The 18,363-nt window shown below is 39.9% G+C and overlaps 1 protein-coding gene across 2 annotated transcripts; it reads right to left on the bottom strand.

Annotated features, from left to right (window-relative positions):
• Window positions 1-3,548: 3,548 nt before the first annotated feature.
• ampd3b (adenosine monophosphate deaminase 3b) lies at window positions 3,549-17,670 on the bottom strand. Of its 2 annotated transcripts, XM_029434627.1 has the most exons (16): window positions 17,495-17,670; window positions 13,534-13,597; window positions 10,500-10,722; window positions 10,194-10,371; window positions 9,575-9,740; window positions 9,009-9,228; window positions 8,740-8,869; window positions 8,373-8,567; window positions 7,857-7,988; window positions 6,767-6,930; window positions 6,538-6,664; window positions 6,246-6,409; window positions 5,864-5,984; window positions 5,090-5,263; window positions 4,873-4,983; window positions 3,549-4,396 (listed from the first exon to the last, which is right to left on the bottom strand). In XM_029434627.1, the coding sequence occupies exons 2-16, from the start codon at window positions 13,589-13,591 to the stop codon at window positions 4,220-4,222; spliced, it is 2,340 nt and encodes a 779-aa protein (XP_029290487.1). In that variant the 5' UTR covers window positions 13,592-13,597; window positions 17,495-17,670; the 3' UTR covers window positions 3,549-4,219. The 2 variants fall into 2 exon arrangements, with proteins under 2 accessions (XP_029290487.1, XP_029290488.1); XM_029434628.1 differs by lacking the exons at window positions 13,534-13,597; window positions 17,495-17,670 and adding an exon at window positions 12,354-12,512.
• Window positions 17,671-18,363: the final 693 nt, after the last annotated feature.

The following is an 18,363-nucleotide window of genomic DNA, read 5'->3' as shown; positions in this document are numbered from 1 at the left end:
TTTAAATTCACAAAGATTGCATGGAATTGGGGTAACTTCTATCATAATATAATTTACCCTGTATAATCAATAAGTTTAAAATTAAGTAAATGTTATAGTTCAAAATGTTAAATGGCGTTTTTACACTTAATTGTGATATTATGATGGTTTTTACACAATCTATATTATATTCGAGTCCAAAAATAATTGAATGTAAATAATCATAAAAATAAAAGCAGATTTTGGTTCATCATTGCAAAAATGGGTGTTAATAAATATAAATATATATATTTTACGATTTCAGGTCATAACATCATGTGCCGTCCTCCACAACATCAGCCTTGGGGCTTGAGACATCATGGCCTCAGAGGATGAGGGAGAGAATGGTTTGGAGGCAGTCATTGGTGCACCTTGGCGGGACCAGCTGTCTGCCCTGGAGGAGGTACCCGGGTACCACTATTGTTAAAGTGAGTAAATCAGTTGTAAAGCTGTGATACCTAATTACTTAATGTTTGTTTTTTAAGAACAGCTTTTCCTGTTGAAATATTTTGTGCTGGGATTTCTTTTGTCAAAAATAATGTTGTTTAGTATAAGTCTGTTATTCTTCCCTGCTTCTGAAAACATCTTAGTGACACGTCAGTCGTCGATTGGGTCAGCCCTGCAAACCCACTCAATGGACAATGCGGTGGACAGTGGAGGGGCATCCCATACACTCTGGAGACCACCCCAGATGATGCCCACCATCAGAAGACACCAGGGTTCTTTTTATGTGGCAGCTCATCCAAGTCCAGCAGCACAGTTACATTTTTATAATGTTTATCAGTTTATAATAAATCATTCAATAATTTTCTTTGTTTGATCATTCATTTATAGTTCATGTAAATACAACAAACAACACATTTATCATTATATAAATATATATATATATATATATATTATTTTTTTTTATTCATCTTTCCTCTCTCTTTCTCTTTCCACTTAACTGGCTCTGGCTGGCTTTCTTCTTCCTCCTTCTCCTCTTCTTTTTCTTCCTTCGCTTCCCGGTCACCCACTGCTGTACTTGGCCCTGGTGTGTTCTCGGGAATGGAGGCAATTAGGCCAGGGGGGTTGGTAGAATGCCTCTGTCCCAACACCTCATCTATGAGAACAAACCACGGCCAAGTTGAGGCAGTGGGTTTCCCACTCACACCCTCTCCTGACCCTGGATACTTGCAATCCTAAAGGCAGAGGAAAATCAATCATGGCAGTAAACATAAAAAACAAACAGCAGTGTTTATTCATTTGTGACACTAATACTTTGTATATTCAAACTGACAAACTGTTAGAGTAAGTTTAGCTTTATACCACTAAACAAAAATAGAAGCTTCAGTCAGCCAGTATTTCAAATCACCATAAGTCATCTCCTCAGGCCACAAACTCTTCCTCACACCGACACCACAGAAGAGCAGTGCAATAGATTTATTACTTTCTTCAAGACTAAAGTCGACACCATCCGCTCTTTTCTCTTCAGCTCCTCCGCTCCACCTGCGCACTGGACCCTTTTCCCACAGCACTGGTAAAATCCAACATTTGTGCTCTAAGCCCCCTGATCACCAAAGTCATTAACCTCTCGCTCCAGACTGGTCATGTCCCATCTTCTGTAAAAACTGCCGTCATCAGACCTCTTCTCAAAAAACCCACGTTAGACCCGGATGTCTTCACCAACTACAGGCCCATCTCCAACCTGCCATTTTTATCAAAGGTATTGGAAAAAGTAGTTGCAGCAGCAGCTTCAGGACCATCTCAAAGCCAACTGCCTCTTTGAGAAATTCCAGTCCGGTTTCCGTTCTGCCCACAGCACCGAAACAGCTCTGGTCAGGGTCACAAACGACCTGCTGATGGCGGCTAACGCTGGCTCTCCATCTCTCCTCATCTTCCTGGATCTGACTACAGCGTTCGACACGGTTGACCATCAGATCCTCCTTCAGCGCCTCCACCTACATCATCGGACTCTGTGACTCCGCCCTGAGTTGGTTCCAGGTCCTACCTCTCTGGAAGAACAGAGTACGTATCCTTGGGAGGTGCAAGTTCGCAGATACACCCAGTAACCTGTGGTGTCCCTCAAGGGTCGGTTCTTGGCCCTCTACACTCTGCCCCTTGGCCGTGTCATCAGCCAGCATGGAATACCATTCCATTGCTACGCTGATGACACACAGCTATATATAAAAACCGACCCGATGCCACATGCAGCCCCACTGTCGACATCGTCATCATCATCATCATCATCATCATCATCATCATCATCATCATCATCATCATCATCATCATCATCATCATCATCATCATCATCATCATCATTGAACACCTGCCTTGAGGAGATAAAGGCTTGGATGAAAGACAATTTCCTTCAATTAAATAGCTAAAGAAAAGAGGCTATTTTAGTTGGCACACCACACCAGGTCCAGTCTTCCCCCATAACCCACTGGTCAAAACATCCCCCTATCACCATCAGTCACCAACCTGGGTGTAAGATTTGACCCTCATCTGACCTTTGACACCCACATCAAACATCTGTGCAAGACCTCCTTCTACCACCTCAGGAACATTGCAAAACTCGGCCCCACACTCTCCCTGTCAGATGCTGAACAACTCGTCCACGCCTTTGTCTCCTCAAGGTTGGACTACTGTAACGCTCTCCTCATCGGGATTCCAAGCGGGAGTCTTCAGAAGCTCCAATATATCCAGAACAGCGCCGCTAGGATCCTGATGAGGGTGCGAACATATAACCACATCCCACCCATTCTCCACTCCGTCCACTGGCTTCCTGTCGCATTCAGGATCGAGTACAAAATCTCCCTACTCACCCATCAGTGCATACATGGAAATGCTCCTCCGTACCTCAAGGAACTCCTCCCCAACAAACCTCCACACGCAACCGCGCTCCTCTAAAATTTTTGCTCCACCCCCCCAGGACCAAGCTCCGCACCATGGGCCATCGGGCAATATGAGATTCCTACTTTACTAAATTTAAATTGCGTCAAAGAACGCAATTTTCATACATTTCTTAGCCCCAGCATCTAATTAGTTGTTTTTCTTTGTGGGCCAAACATGTCCTTCATCCATTATTATATTGCGTTTGTGTTATGACACATTCATTAGTATGTGCAGTGTAATCTCCAATTTCTTTTTGAAGACTGGCCTTCAAGAACACTTAATGTGATAGTTATTTGAGTTTCTCCTGCTTTCACTTTCTGACCGACGTTCTTCACAATATGAAGTTTTACCAACGTGTAATTAGCATTGGCTAGTTACCCTTTTAGTTTTAGCAGAATATCAGCATGTCATTTTAAAACTGAAATGATGGACTCACTGTTGCTTTTCATTCATTTTAAGATGTAGGAAGTAAGTGGGTGTAATAAAACTAATGATCAGCACTCTCGTCGTAAAAGTTTGAAGGGGAGATTTATGGATGGAGTTGAGACATTTCTTATTACATGTTGACAGCAGATCACTTTCGACTCATTTTATATTAAACGTAAGTAAATGGAGATACACAAGTCAGAAAGAAAGTGCTACACAACACCTTTATCGACTGTTTTGCAGCCTTTATTTACATATGAAAAACTATAAGAAATGGCAAACATTAAAAAAAGACAGTTACAGTTAAGTATAACAGTAGATTATGATTCCCCATAAAGATTTCACAAAACTAGTTTTAATTCACACTTCGCACCTGTCTTTGAATATTTGCCTGGCTTCTCATTCACTTCGGACAAAATCATGCAATTGACAGAAATCAGAGCGAAAAATCAAATCTGATCTGCCTTAAAGTAGTGTATCTCTCTCTATTTTGTTTTTCTACACTCCATTTCAGACCTATAGTTCAGGTAAAGGTCTTTGTAACATGCATGCTCGTGACAGGAAACAAATTCAACAAGCATTGCAAACATTTCAATTGTAAGAACTTATTCAGCTTCTGAATGAATGTGTCAATTTCTAAATCATATATCCAAATCCACAAGTGCACTTCACACCCTTCAAAATAAAATAAACCCCTTCCCCGATAAAATGAGGCACACAGTGATTTGCAAAGTTCGTAAATATAGCATTGAATCAAAAACTTTATTTTACGTAGGCCACCCTAGATGTTCTGCACCAAGGTCAACATAAAATAAAACCTGGATCAGGAAGGATATGTAATAAAAAGAAGTAAAAAAATGTGTTGTCTAACCTATGCCTCTACATATTCCTGCGCGGTAAATCATTCGGCAGGGTTAGTGCCAACATCCGTCTTCACTGCGTCCACTAGGAAGCTGAGCTCATTGCACAGAGTCTCGTAGCGGTAGGCCATGCGGATTTGTGCCACATTTGTTCGCCGAATGTCGTTGCCCTCCGGTCCATCCTGCAGGTAGTTGTAACCGATGAAGTGTTTTTTCTCCTGTAAGGTGAACAGGTAAAAAAGAAAAGAAAGAAAGAATGGTACCAGGTGTTGCACAGGTAATAAAACATGTTTAGTATGTGGCAGGCTCTTCTTGTCCAGAGCTGAACACCTCAACAAGAGATGTGTATGGATGATAGTGTGGATGGATTTTTGACAAGCTGTTCATAAACGGTTATATTTATTATACGTAGCAAGACTTTTATGAGCCTTTGAGGAACCAAAGAGGAAGTGTGTCTCATTATAATGCGGTTTATTTTTAAACTCAGCTGATACAATGTTATCAAGTTTCAGGGACATATAGTTGAGAGGATAAGCACAATTCTTTACACAACGTGTTATAAAGCTTGTCAGGTATAACTGTAATGAAAATAAGTAGAAGAGTGATGAGTAACATGTAGAAACGAGTGTAACAATTTCTCCAGTCCAACAACCCAGTAATGCCACTAATTTAAGAGGAGAATAAAAGTCTTTACCTGATGTGAGAGTCCGCTCTGCAACACACTGTTTCTGGCTATCTCACACAAGTCACAGGTGCTCAGCTTCCACAGCTGGGCTGCAATGGCGTACTCCTCCATCAAGGCCTCCTGAAAGGGTTGAACATACATTAGTTCATACAAAGACTTAAGGGTTGATAAAGATGAATTGATGAAAATTCTTCATGTGATGGATTCTCGTTGCAGCGGTTCTGACCTTGGTGTAGTGGAACTGCATGGGGTCGTCGGTGGACAGCGACACACACAGGCCTTTCTGGAGAAACTCTCTCAGAGGGTTCTTGGAGTACTCCAGGAACAGGCTGTTGTTGCTCAGTGGGGACATGGCGATCGGGACCTGGGCCAGGTAGTACAGGTACTGCAACACTGGACTCTGAGAGGAGGACGGGTGTAGACGCCAAAGCAATGTGAGTAATGATGTGTATCAATGTGTTCGAGGTACTGGAGAACATTCAGACGTTAAAGGAGTAACAGATAGATAGATCAGGAAACCTCCAAGGGAAGTTAAGCTTGGGAATTTTGGGATTTTTGCATAATTTCAATGTAAAAATGTTACTTTTTATAATAGAGAACTTATTTTGTGCATTATGCTTTATTATGCATAATAAAGAAAACATGTAAGGATTTTTTATTAATCTATTCATTCTTCATTGTGAAACATTTATTTTATAGCTAACTCACCAGATGGCACATTTCACATTTTATGTTTTTGACATATTAAAGCATTTATTACTAGACTTATGTTTGCTTATAATATGGTGAAAGGTTTGTTTATATCTGCATATCCCATGGTAAATACAGCCTGAGCAAATAACCCCTATACTTTAATTTACTTCCTATTATTTCCCATTAATTACCAAATATAAATCAAAGTGCCAGTGACAGTGTCATATTAGTAGAACGTATCATCTATCAGCACATTGAGCTATCCGCATTCAAGTGTCAGCGTCACACCCTAGTATGACTTCAGCACCTTCTTGAGGTTGAGTCCATGGGAGATGTTGTCGGCCGTGAGGAAAGCAGAAACCAGGTGTGTGATGGAGCCGGCTTCGCCACAGTGAGGACGAAACTGGAAGGTGTTTAGTCCTCGCTCCCTGTGGAGGGATAAATAATGACGTCATGTACAACCAGCTGTAAAATATGCAGCATCTCATGAGGTTCATTTAGTTATTTACATGGAACATTTGTGTGTGATAATTTTGCTTCATATTTTGCTCTAGCCTCTTCTTTAAGATTGTATTCAACATAACATCTTATTATCTCAATGAAATGTTCTGAAACTAATGTGTATTTTACACAAAAATAAAATGTATTTGTTTGGCTGGTATGAAATATGTTTTCATGTCAGGACTTACTTGCGCAGGTTGTTGAGCACCATGATGTTGGCGTACATGTAGAACAGGTAGTAGGTGTAAGGAGGGTTGTCATCTGTGGTCCACGCCTCAGGCTTCGGGCTTTTGTACGAGAACATGTGATCGCTGTGTTTCGATTCGTCATCCACACTGTCGAATCCCGTCACCTACAAGACAACATCTTTCTTCATCAGTGCAATCTTTTCGTAAAGAAGTGTCACTAAAAGTCACACAATAAACCGGGCAAAACTTCTTTAAAATCGTCTCAGATTCCACCGATCTTAAAAGTACTTACGTATTTTAGGAATACATGTATGGCTTTGTGCTTTTGTGGATTGACTGTAGCTTCAAAGAGAGGGAGGAAGACGTTCTCCAGCATCTTTGCGTAGTTTGGCAACAACTGCTTTGACTTGAAAATGTCACTGCAAGACAAAAGGAATCAAATCAACACAATCTTCTCTCACAAACGTATCGGCTCGTTGAACTTAACTGAACTTAATAACATCATTTCACTGAGCACTTACTAGATCCTGGGGACTTGGATCATCCATCTCATGTTGGGTGAGTGGATCTTGTGCTGGATGAACCAGGTTGCCAGGCTCTCCCACTCGCTGGCAGAGCGGCCGTAAATCGACAGACGGGGTTCGGCGTGCTGGTACTTGCTCTCCTCCAGGTCTTTGGACACTTCCTGAAACAGACAGGAAGGCTGCTGATGTTAACATTTGTTAATTCCTCACTGGACAGATAATTCTGTCACAGCTGGGCTTTTTCTAAATACCAACAAACGTTATGCTTCAAGGAAACACTGTAGATATGAAAGAAACTTCCTGTAGTCCAGGAACATTTCAGTCGTCCACCACCAGTCGGCGCAAGGCCTCTACAACTCATCCCAAACCAGTTATAACAGTTTGTTTGTGCTGTGATCCAGCAATTAAAAAATAAATCTCAGCACAATTCTTCTTCTTTTTGTGTATAAATAGATTAATAATTAATTTAATAATTAATTTAATAATTAATTTAATAATTAATTTAATAATTAATTTAATAATTAATTTAATAATTAATTTAATAATTAATTTAATAATTAATTTAATAATTAATTTAATAATTAATTTAATTTAATTTGGCTGGTTACAGAGGTACAAGGACTTATTAACACATTTTTCTCTGCAGCTATTTCAAAAGGAAAAGCCCAGTGGCTGCAACTAACGATTATTTTCATTATTGATTAATCTGCCAAATTAATTTCTAGAAGCATCGATTAATCGTTTGCTTTATAAAATGTTAGAAAAGTGTCCATCTTAGTTTCGCAAAGTCGAAGGTGATGTGTATAAATGTTTAGTTTTTTCAGTCCAAAACCAAAAGATATCCAGTTTAATATGACGTAAGAAAGAGAAACGCAGGAAATCTGCATATTGAGGCTGAGAACAGTCGTTTCTACCATTGTTTTAATGGATTTAAGGATTAATCCAATATTAAATAGGTATATTATGTATAATTGTTGCAGCACTCTTGAAAAGAGTCACTGTAGAACTCTTTTGATTGATCATTAATACATCTCTCTTCTTGTATTTGATGATTTAAGTGATATTAGTACTTAAACTCATACTACACCTTGATGATACGTGCAAAGTATTCCCCTTTGATGTGGTTGTCTGACTTCAAGTAGATCTCTCGCAGCTCGCTGGCTCCCACAGGGTTGTATTTGGAGTTGAACTTGTCAAACCGATGAAATGTTTGTCTTCCCTAGGAGAGTAATTCGTGAGAGAGGGTGCATCTTGTAATAACATTTTCATTCCAACAAAATGACCATGTTGATTATTTTCAGATTACACATTAAAGAGGACCTTGCATGGAACATAAAAATGATTGCATAACACCGTATGAAATGCACCCATAATTGCATCCTTGTGTCTGTAAGCAACAGGTTAGTGAAATCTTCTGTAGTTATTTTTAAAACCAAATTAATTCTTGGCAGGCTCGGGGAATTATTATGTGATTACTTGATCTATTGTCCCCGAGGATGTTATCTTTTTTTAGATAAATTATACAAGGCAAACCTGATATATGGCAGAAATGTTACTGGAATTGTTTTTAAGAACCTTTTGACAGCAATGAATTTGTTCTTACAGCGTGCACGTCCAGAGAGTCCACGGTGAGGTCGTAGGGATCCATGTTAAGGTTGTCGAAGACTTCCTTGTGCGTGATCTTCTGACCGTCTTTCTCTAAGACCACGCGATCGGTCTCCGTATGGTATGTGGTCTTTATAAACTTCAGCAGATGCTTCTGGTTCATACAAGCAGCGGCGTGTATATGTGTGTCCACCTGTGTGTTGACATAAAGCAGACTGTGACGACGTGAACGACTTTATTGCACTTAAGTTGGAAATAACTTGTAGTGAGACAGCCCTTCAGAGTAAAAGCCTGGGAGGAATTATATTACATCATTTTTAATGCAGAGTTTCTACAAAGTATTACATTGAAAAATAGCAACCAACCTTTCTGACGTTGTAGAAGTCTCTGTGCGGAACACACTTCAGCTCCTTCAGCTCTGCCATTTCATTCATCATTTCATGAAGGTAGAATTTAGAGGCCAAGAAGTTCAACCGCCTGTGGCAGTAGGTTTTCCTGTGTGGCAACATAAGATCAGCAAAACATTTCATGTACAAGACACACAGTTCAGGGAGGGAAGCATCAGTACACGTCTGTTTAAATGGTCCTTTTGCCCTATTGTTGTTAAGAATATTTCAAACGTTTGTGTACTCACGTCGGGCCGTCGGCTATCATCGCGAGGACATGGCTCAGGTCTATGGCAAAGGTCTCAAGGTCGGGGTAAGGAAGGCTGTGAGGCTGCTGTTGTTTTAGAGCCTCGGCGTTGTCGTAAACGTGAACGATGCCATCCTTCATCTGCAACTCGTAGTTCAGGTTCTCAGGAATACCCTCCATGGAGTACGGGTCCTCCCCTTCATGAGGGGAAGGCCAGATGTCTGGAGACAATGGGAGGAAATACACAAAACTGCAAATGAGGGTTAAACTATAGACAATGCTTTACAATAAGAGTTGTATGAACAGTATCATAAAATCATGACAAATAGGAAGGATGATTATAAATTGTGTATCTAATCAACATTTGACCAGGATGCATTTGTTAAAATATCATTTACAAGTCATGATGTATTTCATAAGGGCTGCTGTGGAATAATCTATGTTTAGAGAACACTATGAGACACATGCTCTATAAATAGGGTTACACGTATATAGTCCCGGAAAGAGTTGTGTATTCAGAGGGGCCGCTGCTTAATGGCTTTTAAGAGGAAGTTCGGATGCCCCTACCTGGCATGATCTCATCCTCCACTCGCCACTTTTGATTTTTGGCGTTGCGAAGGAATTGGGCCGTGATCCTGGGGAAGTGATGGTAGGCCAGTCTGGAGTATTTCTCTCTGATGAACAGCGCTCCAAGGAGACTTTGGGCTGCCTGCTCGTAATACTCAACTGTGATCTGGAACAGGAATAGAAAAGTTAGCTTGGCTTTGTATTTTTCTTCAATAATTATTTGAAGATATGTCACACAGCTAAGCGCACGCTCTTTCTGGTGTTGCTTTACGTTAGCTTATTCTGGTGGTTATATTCCTCGGCTTTATCAATTTTGTATAAGTTATATTGTCCCACAATTGCCAGAGGATGTAAAAACATGGCCTTTCCTCTGACACCCTTCAGCCAAATATTTTTTGTTCCCAATATTAGTTAGAATCTAAAATACTTCCTGGTGGGAAAGGAGCATTGCAACCTCACTGGGTCCCCACCATGCTTATTGACTTTAAGTCTTGGTCTCTCGTGTTGTTAATGACGGTACTCATGTTTGAGTGCAGAGAGATGTGTGAAGCTACAGTTACATGTTTATACTACGTCTAGTCAACACGGGTCAACATGCTTGACTGTTATTGCTGTTTACCCCGGCACAGTAATCTCCACTGATGGTCACTCTCTGAAAGTCTGGAAAGACCTCTGAGGAAAAGGGATCAGGAGCAGTCGGGGAGTGCGTTCCGGATCCAGACCGATCGGTCCGATCACCACCGATGGGTATCTGAAAAGATGTCGACTGCGAACGCTTCAACATAAAACTCTTCTTCCTAGTGACACACAGGACAAGCATTACTCTCAAACTAACATATGCCAAAGGTCAATGCAAAACATTAGAACTATGTTTTATTGCTTGGAGTGTTAAGATGCAAAGGACTGTGCAGAAACAGATTCATACTTCTTAGCAGAGTCTTCAGACTGCTGTGCAGCCAGCTCCTTCTGCAGCGTCCTCTGCCTGTCCTCATGCAGACCGATGGGACAGTCCTCCTGCACGTCGAACAGAGCCAGAGCATCCTTGTTGTCTTCCTCCTTCAGGGCAGAGGCGTACACTTTCTCTGCGAGCAGACGTACCTTCTCATCAACGTCGCACATTGACATTCTTGGGAAAAGCCGAGGCATATCTGAGGGAGTCGAGAGGAAATTCAGTTTTAGTGAAAGCTCTTTTTGTCTTAGCAAGAAATGTTGTGCTTCAGAAAGTATCTCAGAAGAAAACATCAGAATGATATCAATGACGAGGACTGACGCTCGGCACACACCTTCATCTTGGGTCGGCCTGCAGTGAACGCTGAGTTAGGCCAATATTTGGAATAATAAAATAACATGTACATGAAACTGAGATTACAGTTCTGATGTAGTAACATGCTTTTAGAATCCGAGCGACTTGCTAACATGTCATATATTGCAGCACTTGAAAGAGAAATAACATTATGTTTAGTCATGGCAGTAAATCCAAATAGCAGCAGGATAAACATGAGACTAGGAATATAAATTAGAGGTAGGGGTTGGCGACGAGGAACTTGAAACGTTTGGCAATGCCGCCTCATAACTCTCCTCAGTAAACATGTCTTGAGTAACTACGTGTTCTGCCAATGTGTCGGGCAAGTTACAGTAAACACAGGGAATCCTACACTGGCAGTGTGACCACTCAACACCTGGGGGGGGGCTACGGGTCACCGTTCTGGGGTTACACAGCACAAGGAAAAACCAGAGCATGAAAATATGGGGCAATGAAATAGAATGACATGCTGTGAGTTTGTAATCGATCTGCATTAATGACTGCTTTATCGACCGCCATGAACCAGCACACTTGGTAAACATTCCCAAAGAACCTGCAGATGAGTGTCCTGATCATTCAGCCTTTACTGTAAATAGACCTTGACCTTTTGTTTGGGAACAGTAATGTTTATTTGCATTAGCTGACCCTCAATCATACCAATGGTCCTATTTTTAAACTTGAGACCTTGTGAATTCATGCTGTATTTTGTTCACGACAGCACATTTGTTTGTTTTTATAAAAATAGCCTGCTTGCTTAATCCCCTGTGAAAAATAATGCTGCCATCCAACATCAGTAGAGGAGCTGTCCAGCTATTCTGATCACCATTTCATCCCTGTTACTAATAATATTAAAGCTGCAGCCTGCCAGTGAAGGCCACGCGGCCAGTTCCACATCAGTCCCCCCCCTGTGAAAGTATTTGAATCAACAGGATTTGCTGCAGCATCGTATCAAATAGAAAACTTCTCGTCTGCAGACTCACCATCCTTAGTGGTTTTCATGCAACTCTACCCGTCGTTAACATTTGCCCTCACATTGGCTTCATTTCTCCTGCTTGTTTCTTGGCTGTCCCGTTTCGGAAGCCGGCATTCCTGACGAGCCTCATGTGTAAACTCTCCGTGCTGGAACAGCTGAGTTGCCTCTTGGATGACCTTGACCCACATCCCCCTATTATAGAAACCTGAGCCACTGTCTGTGTATGTCGGTGTAGGTCTTTAAACATGAGTAATAGACGTTCAATCAATACGTTGGTCTGTGTTTTGGAAGACTAAACCTTTTTATGTAGCCTAAAATATCATACAAATGCTTTAGTAATGCACAAAACTCACTTTTAATAGTGTAACAGCTGGTGTACTTATCTACAGAAAGTGAATTATCCGTCAAATCTCACACGTAGACGTGGAATAAACCTCTTGATAACCGGTTATTGTCGCTACAGAGCTTCAGAATCAGTAGAAGAAGCTCTTTCCGTCTCTTACCTTCTGCTGTGATTCTGGCCATGTTTGTCTCTCAGTCTGTGTCTGTTGAGTCAAGTATTTCAGCTTTCATGTGTCTGCTTCTGTCAAGACTTCCTAGCACTTAGCTATGATTTTTATATGCCACTCCTCGTGCCTCCAGAGAACACTTTAAAACCTCTTGACACTGGTACCTGTTTCTCTCTCGGATCTACGACGCTTCTCCTCTGGGTTTTTCACTCCGACTGACTCAGGCTTTACTCTGTTTATGTGGTCCTGTATGTGTAATGCAGCTGCTAGTTGTTGCTGCCTTCAGTGTCCCTCTCTATCTCTATTTTGGGGTTTAGAGAGCGTCATGGCAACAAGGGCTTCTAATCCAAGCTGGTATGTCACAACTGGCTGCGAACATGTGAGCATGGATGGGGCAATAAAGAGGGGATGAAATACTAAGGAAAGACCCTGGGAAAGTACATTTGAACATTAAAAATGTTGCTAGATGAAAGAGTTAAGTACTGACCGTGCATTTAAGTACCAGAAAGGTCATTCATGGAATGTAAACAGTTTTTATTGACGCATTCTCCTTGGCTGAGCTAACATACACAATTCTTTAACAGGAAATGGCAAGGCTTTAATGGAAACACAGGTAGTGTGCAGTACATGCTTTACTGTGTTGCATATGCAGGGCAAAGACTCTGCATAGGGAGAGTGACTGCAGTGCAGAGGGAGGAAAGGAACGCCAGAACTCATAACTGTGTGTCCTTGTATCCAAGATAACTCAATCCCAAATCTGACTGAAACAAGGTGAAAGTATGTCCAAAACAAAAAAGTATTTTGTAAAATTCAGGGGAAAATTCTGTCTTCTCAGAAAACCTAAAGCCAAAACTCACCAGAGTTGTTCTCTTAAATGAATGCAACTCTCTAATACAGCTGGCTTCAGACGACACTACACATAACTTTAATTTACTCTGAATCATCATTTACAAACTGCTCACTGCTCAGTATTTAGTACTTTAATAAGCCGGTGGAACAAGAATGTTAAGTAGGGTTGAACAGTTTTATGATAGAGGTAGAATTTGATTTATCATCACTCAAAAGACACACGGTTAAACGTGACGGTGCGTGGATTAATAAGTGGAAATTAAAGTGGAGTTACTTTGTTTGTCATTCTGCATGTGTGTCATTCTTCTCTGGAGTATTTACTCACCTTTCCCAAAGCAGGGTGTAGACTGCTGCTTACAAAGAGGCGTATCCCTTTTCTTCATTTTGATCTGGATTGAGAGAAACACACCTTTACTCAACTTTGGACTAATCCACAGTTTAGTGGTGAAATACCAGGTGCATTCTGAGTGTAGTAGTTTAGACTTGAAACTCTTATCAGCGCAAAGTAGGTAAAAGAGATGCTGCAAAATGGTACAGTGTGTTGACTTAACATTTCAAGAGTGTGTGTTCACTTTATGCTGCCCTGGCCACTTCTCCACTTCCAGTTTAAAGCAATGGTGTTCACTCTTCTGGTTTCTACGATCAAAACACTTCTGATTTTAAAATGTTTCATCTTCCTCCACAAGTCGTGCTCCTCCTGGTTCAACCTGCTGCCTATCACTTCTGCTGTGCACATTTTCAAATCTGCATTATTTGGATAAACTAAACACATATTGGTAAATGGTTACTTTCACGCCTGGAAAAAATATAAAAACGTAATTTGTAATAAAGTAAAGGATGATAAAGCAGGCTATGCTAAGCAAAGTAATCGCACTACCGCTCTAAAGTGGAAATAAGATTACAAAATGACGCAATATGTAAATGTACTAGATATATAATAGAGTGTCAAAAGTTTGTTACTTTAGCTTTTGTTTGTTAATGTATTTTGCCAGTGAAGGGTCCTTTCAACCCACTTTCTGAAAAGCTAACTGGACAGTGAAATGTGAGAACCTCATGATCAAGATGAGCGTTCAACAAGTGCTGCTCCATTGAGGTTTTGATAGTACGCATATGGCCAAGACTGACGTTAGCTGTATGCTAACAAAATATTTGTTTTTAATGTTGGCTACAATTATCAGCTTTTCAGATTCACCTTGTGCAGTAGCAGAAAAGTATTGAACTTATATATAAGAATAGTGACAGAAAAACTGCAGCACCATATTTGAGCTTCTCAGGAAATAGCATCAATGAAACCAGACACTATCTGCCTGAGGAGAGTGGAACAGAATAGAGATCGGCTTCAAATCAAAGTGTTGAATCCTCCGCTCCTTATGTAGGTCAAGTTTGGCTGGTGCTGACGTTGTTAAAAGATTCAGATTAGGAACAAATGAAACTATAAAATGGTGCAGAATGCAGCCAAGTGCTGAAAGAATGGCAGATTTATTCCGTGCAGGTGGAAAGTGCCATGATTCTGAGGCTTTACACAGCACTTGCCCACGCAACATGTGTTTGTGATGATAGACCTGCTGGGGGGGGGTCAGTGCAGTTAAGGTCTCCTCACGACAAACACATACACACACACACACACACACACACACATATAGATGTGTGTGTGTGTGTGCGACTAAATTATGACTAAAAAGTGAGGAATGTTCGTTTTCTAATCAAGTAAACAACTTTAAGATGACGAAACTTGTGAGAGAAGAAGAAGTGGAACAAAGGAACCCAGGCTGGCAGTTGGTTGAGAAAGTTTCACATCAGATGCTTTGTTGGTTTTGGAATTTCCTGCAGCCAAACGTTGCAAAATTGAGCCACAATATTGATTCACACTTTGTGACATTCAGTAGCATTGTACTGACGCGATGAATGTGATCAGGTTTGTGTGTGTTTAGATATCGGCATGTCTTGAAATGAGTCATTTCTGACCACAGGATGTAACAGACATTAAGTGAAAGAAATCTGTACATGTGTGTTTCTTTAAGAAACATGTTAAGGCTCGCGACATTTTTGAGGAAATACCTGCACAGCAAGTTCTGTCCTGAAATGTTTGCTGCTGTGTAGCATCTCAGGACATATACAATATAAAATATGGCAAATAACCAAACATTTATATGGTTCTTGTTTCTAGTTCAAATATGTGTTGTGTTGTATTTTCACAGAGATGAGTAACTTTGCTGTTTTCAGATCCTCCCTTGGACGACTGCGCATTTAGATAGTGTAGAAGAAAGTGTGCTCACAAAGAAACAGAAAAGCTACTGTAAACATGATTATTATCATGCAAAAGAAAGTGTATTGTGTCTCAAGTAATCTAAACCTTTTCAGAATGTTATTTAGTATTTTGCAGTTGTAATGGGGTATATGTATGTACGCACACAATTATTGGATGATTTGCCGTTTCCCATACGATGAGTTTTATATGTATATTATTATTATTATTTTTAAATATTATTATTATTATCAATAATATTTATTAATATTATTATTTATCATTTATACATATTTATTTATTTATATTTACTTATTATTATTATTATTATTATTATTTATATTTATATTTTAATTTATAACTTCAATTATCCTCTGACCTCTAGTGCCACAAGAAGGTTAACCTTTAGATAACCGTGACATTTAGTTCACACATTCGTGTCCCACTCAGTATGAATTTGTTGATCTCTTAACGTTTAATTTCTAATTTGTATCCAATATGTTTGACCAAACGGCTTAAAATGCACTACGAGTAAACAAGATGGTTAGAAAGCTACTGTCTAACCCTTCCCTGTCCACACATGCACATTTAAGCCATTGAGAACACAGACATTAGGAACTGGTTGGTTAACACATCAACTGATTGTGGAAACAACCAGGTAACAAAATAAATAGGATAGTTTTGTCCTCAGAACTGAATTGAAACATCAAGTTTAAGTCTCTGTGGTTGAACTGCACTTTGATCCTTTACAGGTAGACCGTCATTATCCTCCCAACTTATTCAGTGTTGACTGTTTGTTTTGCAGAACATCAGGCTTCCTCTTTCAGTGTTACTGTTACAGTGAACAGTATAAAGTTTCCAAAGACCTTTACTGAGTTCCAACTTTCTATTATAGGAGTGAGTCGCTCATTTTCTGTTTTGAAACCGCTCAGACATGCAAGTTCGTTTTATTTTAATAGCCCTGTATCTCAAACAGCTTCACATGGCACAACAAGTTCCCAAAAAGAAACTGTATCCGCTGATTGGCAGTGTGGGAAATTAAAAAATGAAAGATTATTCAAATATTATGCGACATTAAGTAGAATACAACAAAAACAATGAGCCTCATGCAATAATCGTGCCGACGCACAGATTTGATCTTAAATTGTTTTCACTTTTGGGGCATTCATCAATACGTTTCTACATCCTGCATGTTGTCGGTATCTTGTTTGTGGTTTGCTCACGGCACTTAAGTCTGCTGGATTTATTTGGTTTCCCTGTGCTAATTGACAAATAAAAAAACAAATAGCCTGTTACGTCATTTAAAATCAAATGCTATGCTATGAGTATTTTCTTATTTTCCTCTTATTGCTGTGTGTAAGAACGAAAACAGTCATGCATGAGGCCCAATAATCATGCATAAATAATAATCCTATATTGTTCAACATAAGCACTCGTGTATTTTCTCATTCTTTGTAATTCTTTAAAAATACAAATATGTGCCCTCTCTAAACAAACACGAAGAAAATAGTTTCTATAGGTTCAAAACAAGCAGACTTAAGTAGAAACTGTATTCTCAAGGAGTGAAAACAGATTGTGGGAAATGGAAGTGTTTCATTAAGGGAATTCTCATGCTAGGATAGGTCATGTAAATCAAGTTCGTATTATTTTAATGACTGCAAACTGTTTCTCTAACTGTAATGAAGTTGTTTTAAAGTTAGCTTTTGTTGTCGCATTAGCATATATGTAATATAGTGTACAAACTGAAGTGTTAATTACAGTACAACTGAAACCAATTCCTCTATTCTGATGCCTCCCTAGATGCTTTCTGATTGAACATCATCTACCACTCTTCAGCAATATGCATCTTTACTTCAGAATATTTATCAGTATTTGCCTGCAAGGCAAAGTAGAGTGAAGTCACCAGATCCTGCCTTACAGGGAGGGATTTAGAGAAAGAATGCAAGATGAAAATGATAAGATGTGACAATAGATACACGAGCTAAAGAAAAGAAGTTAAAAGCTCGGGCACAAAGAATCTTTGCAACAACAATGTACTTACTGTTTGCAGGGTTGTGCACCTCTTGTGACTGAAGACAGCCTTATTAGGCTTCACAGAACAGAAGTCTCTTCTCGCAACACACACACACACACACACACACTTACTCTTTCACTGCCCGTCTGAACAAGTGTGACGCCTGAACAATTTAAAAAGCTTGAAGGTCCAGCGCTCAAAATGAGTTTCAGGAAGTGAACTTTATCAATGTTGCTCAGTGCGGTAGAGGAAGTGCTTGAGGAAGCTGGTATCTGCACCAGTACTTCTTTCACTGTTTTAACCAGAAACTATGTATAGACCACACCCACCTTTGTTTAACCAGGATGTATGTGCAAATCATTATGCAGGCAAGACCTCTGATTGCATAACACATATGCACAAAGAACCTGTTTCAGAAACTATTTACAGATGAATAGTTTATCTCAATTTAAGGCAAATGGTTAGTGTTGTCCCGACTCACTTAAAGAGAGAAGTAAGTGTTGACAATCACCTTTGTGCTCTTGAGTGGGTCGCCTGGACAAAGGTGTTCCATTTTTAAAGAGCCAAAACACTCGATAAAGCCTACTTACATCACTGCTGATTAATAACTTTGTCAGATCTACTTTATTGTCTAGTTACCTTATCAACTATACAGCACTGTTAAGAAGGTAGATCTCACCTCAGTCTCGGTTTGATTACTCAGGTACTTACAGTCAGAGCTGCAGCGATTCGTCAACTAATCATTTAGTTGACGAACTGTTAAATGATTAAATCCTGCTTTTTTCTGTTTGACATGATATTAAACTGAATATCTTTGGATCATGTTGGACTTGGAGGACCTGCGATGGACATTTTATATAATGATTATTATACTGGTGGCGAAGAAACAGGAAGTG

This window comes from Cottoperca gobio, chromosome 6 (assembly GCF_900634415.1).
Source record: "Cottoperca gobio chromosome 6, fCotGob3.1, whole genome shotgun sequence".
Classification (NCBI taxonomy): Eukaryota; Metazoa; Chordata; class Actinopteri; order Perciformes; family Bovichtidae; genus Cottoperca; species Cottoperca gobio.
Note: the sequence above shows the minus strand (reverse complement) of the source record. Positions and strands in the feature narration are given on the sequence as shown.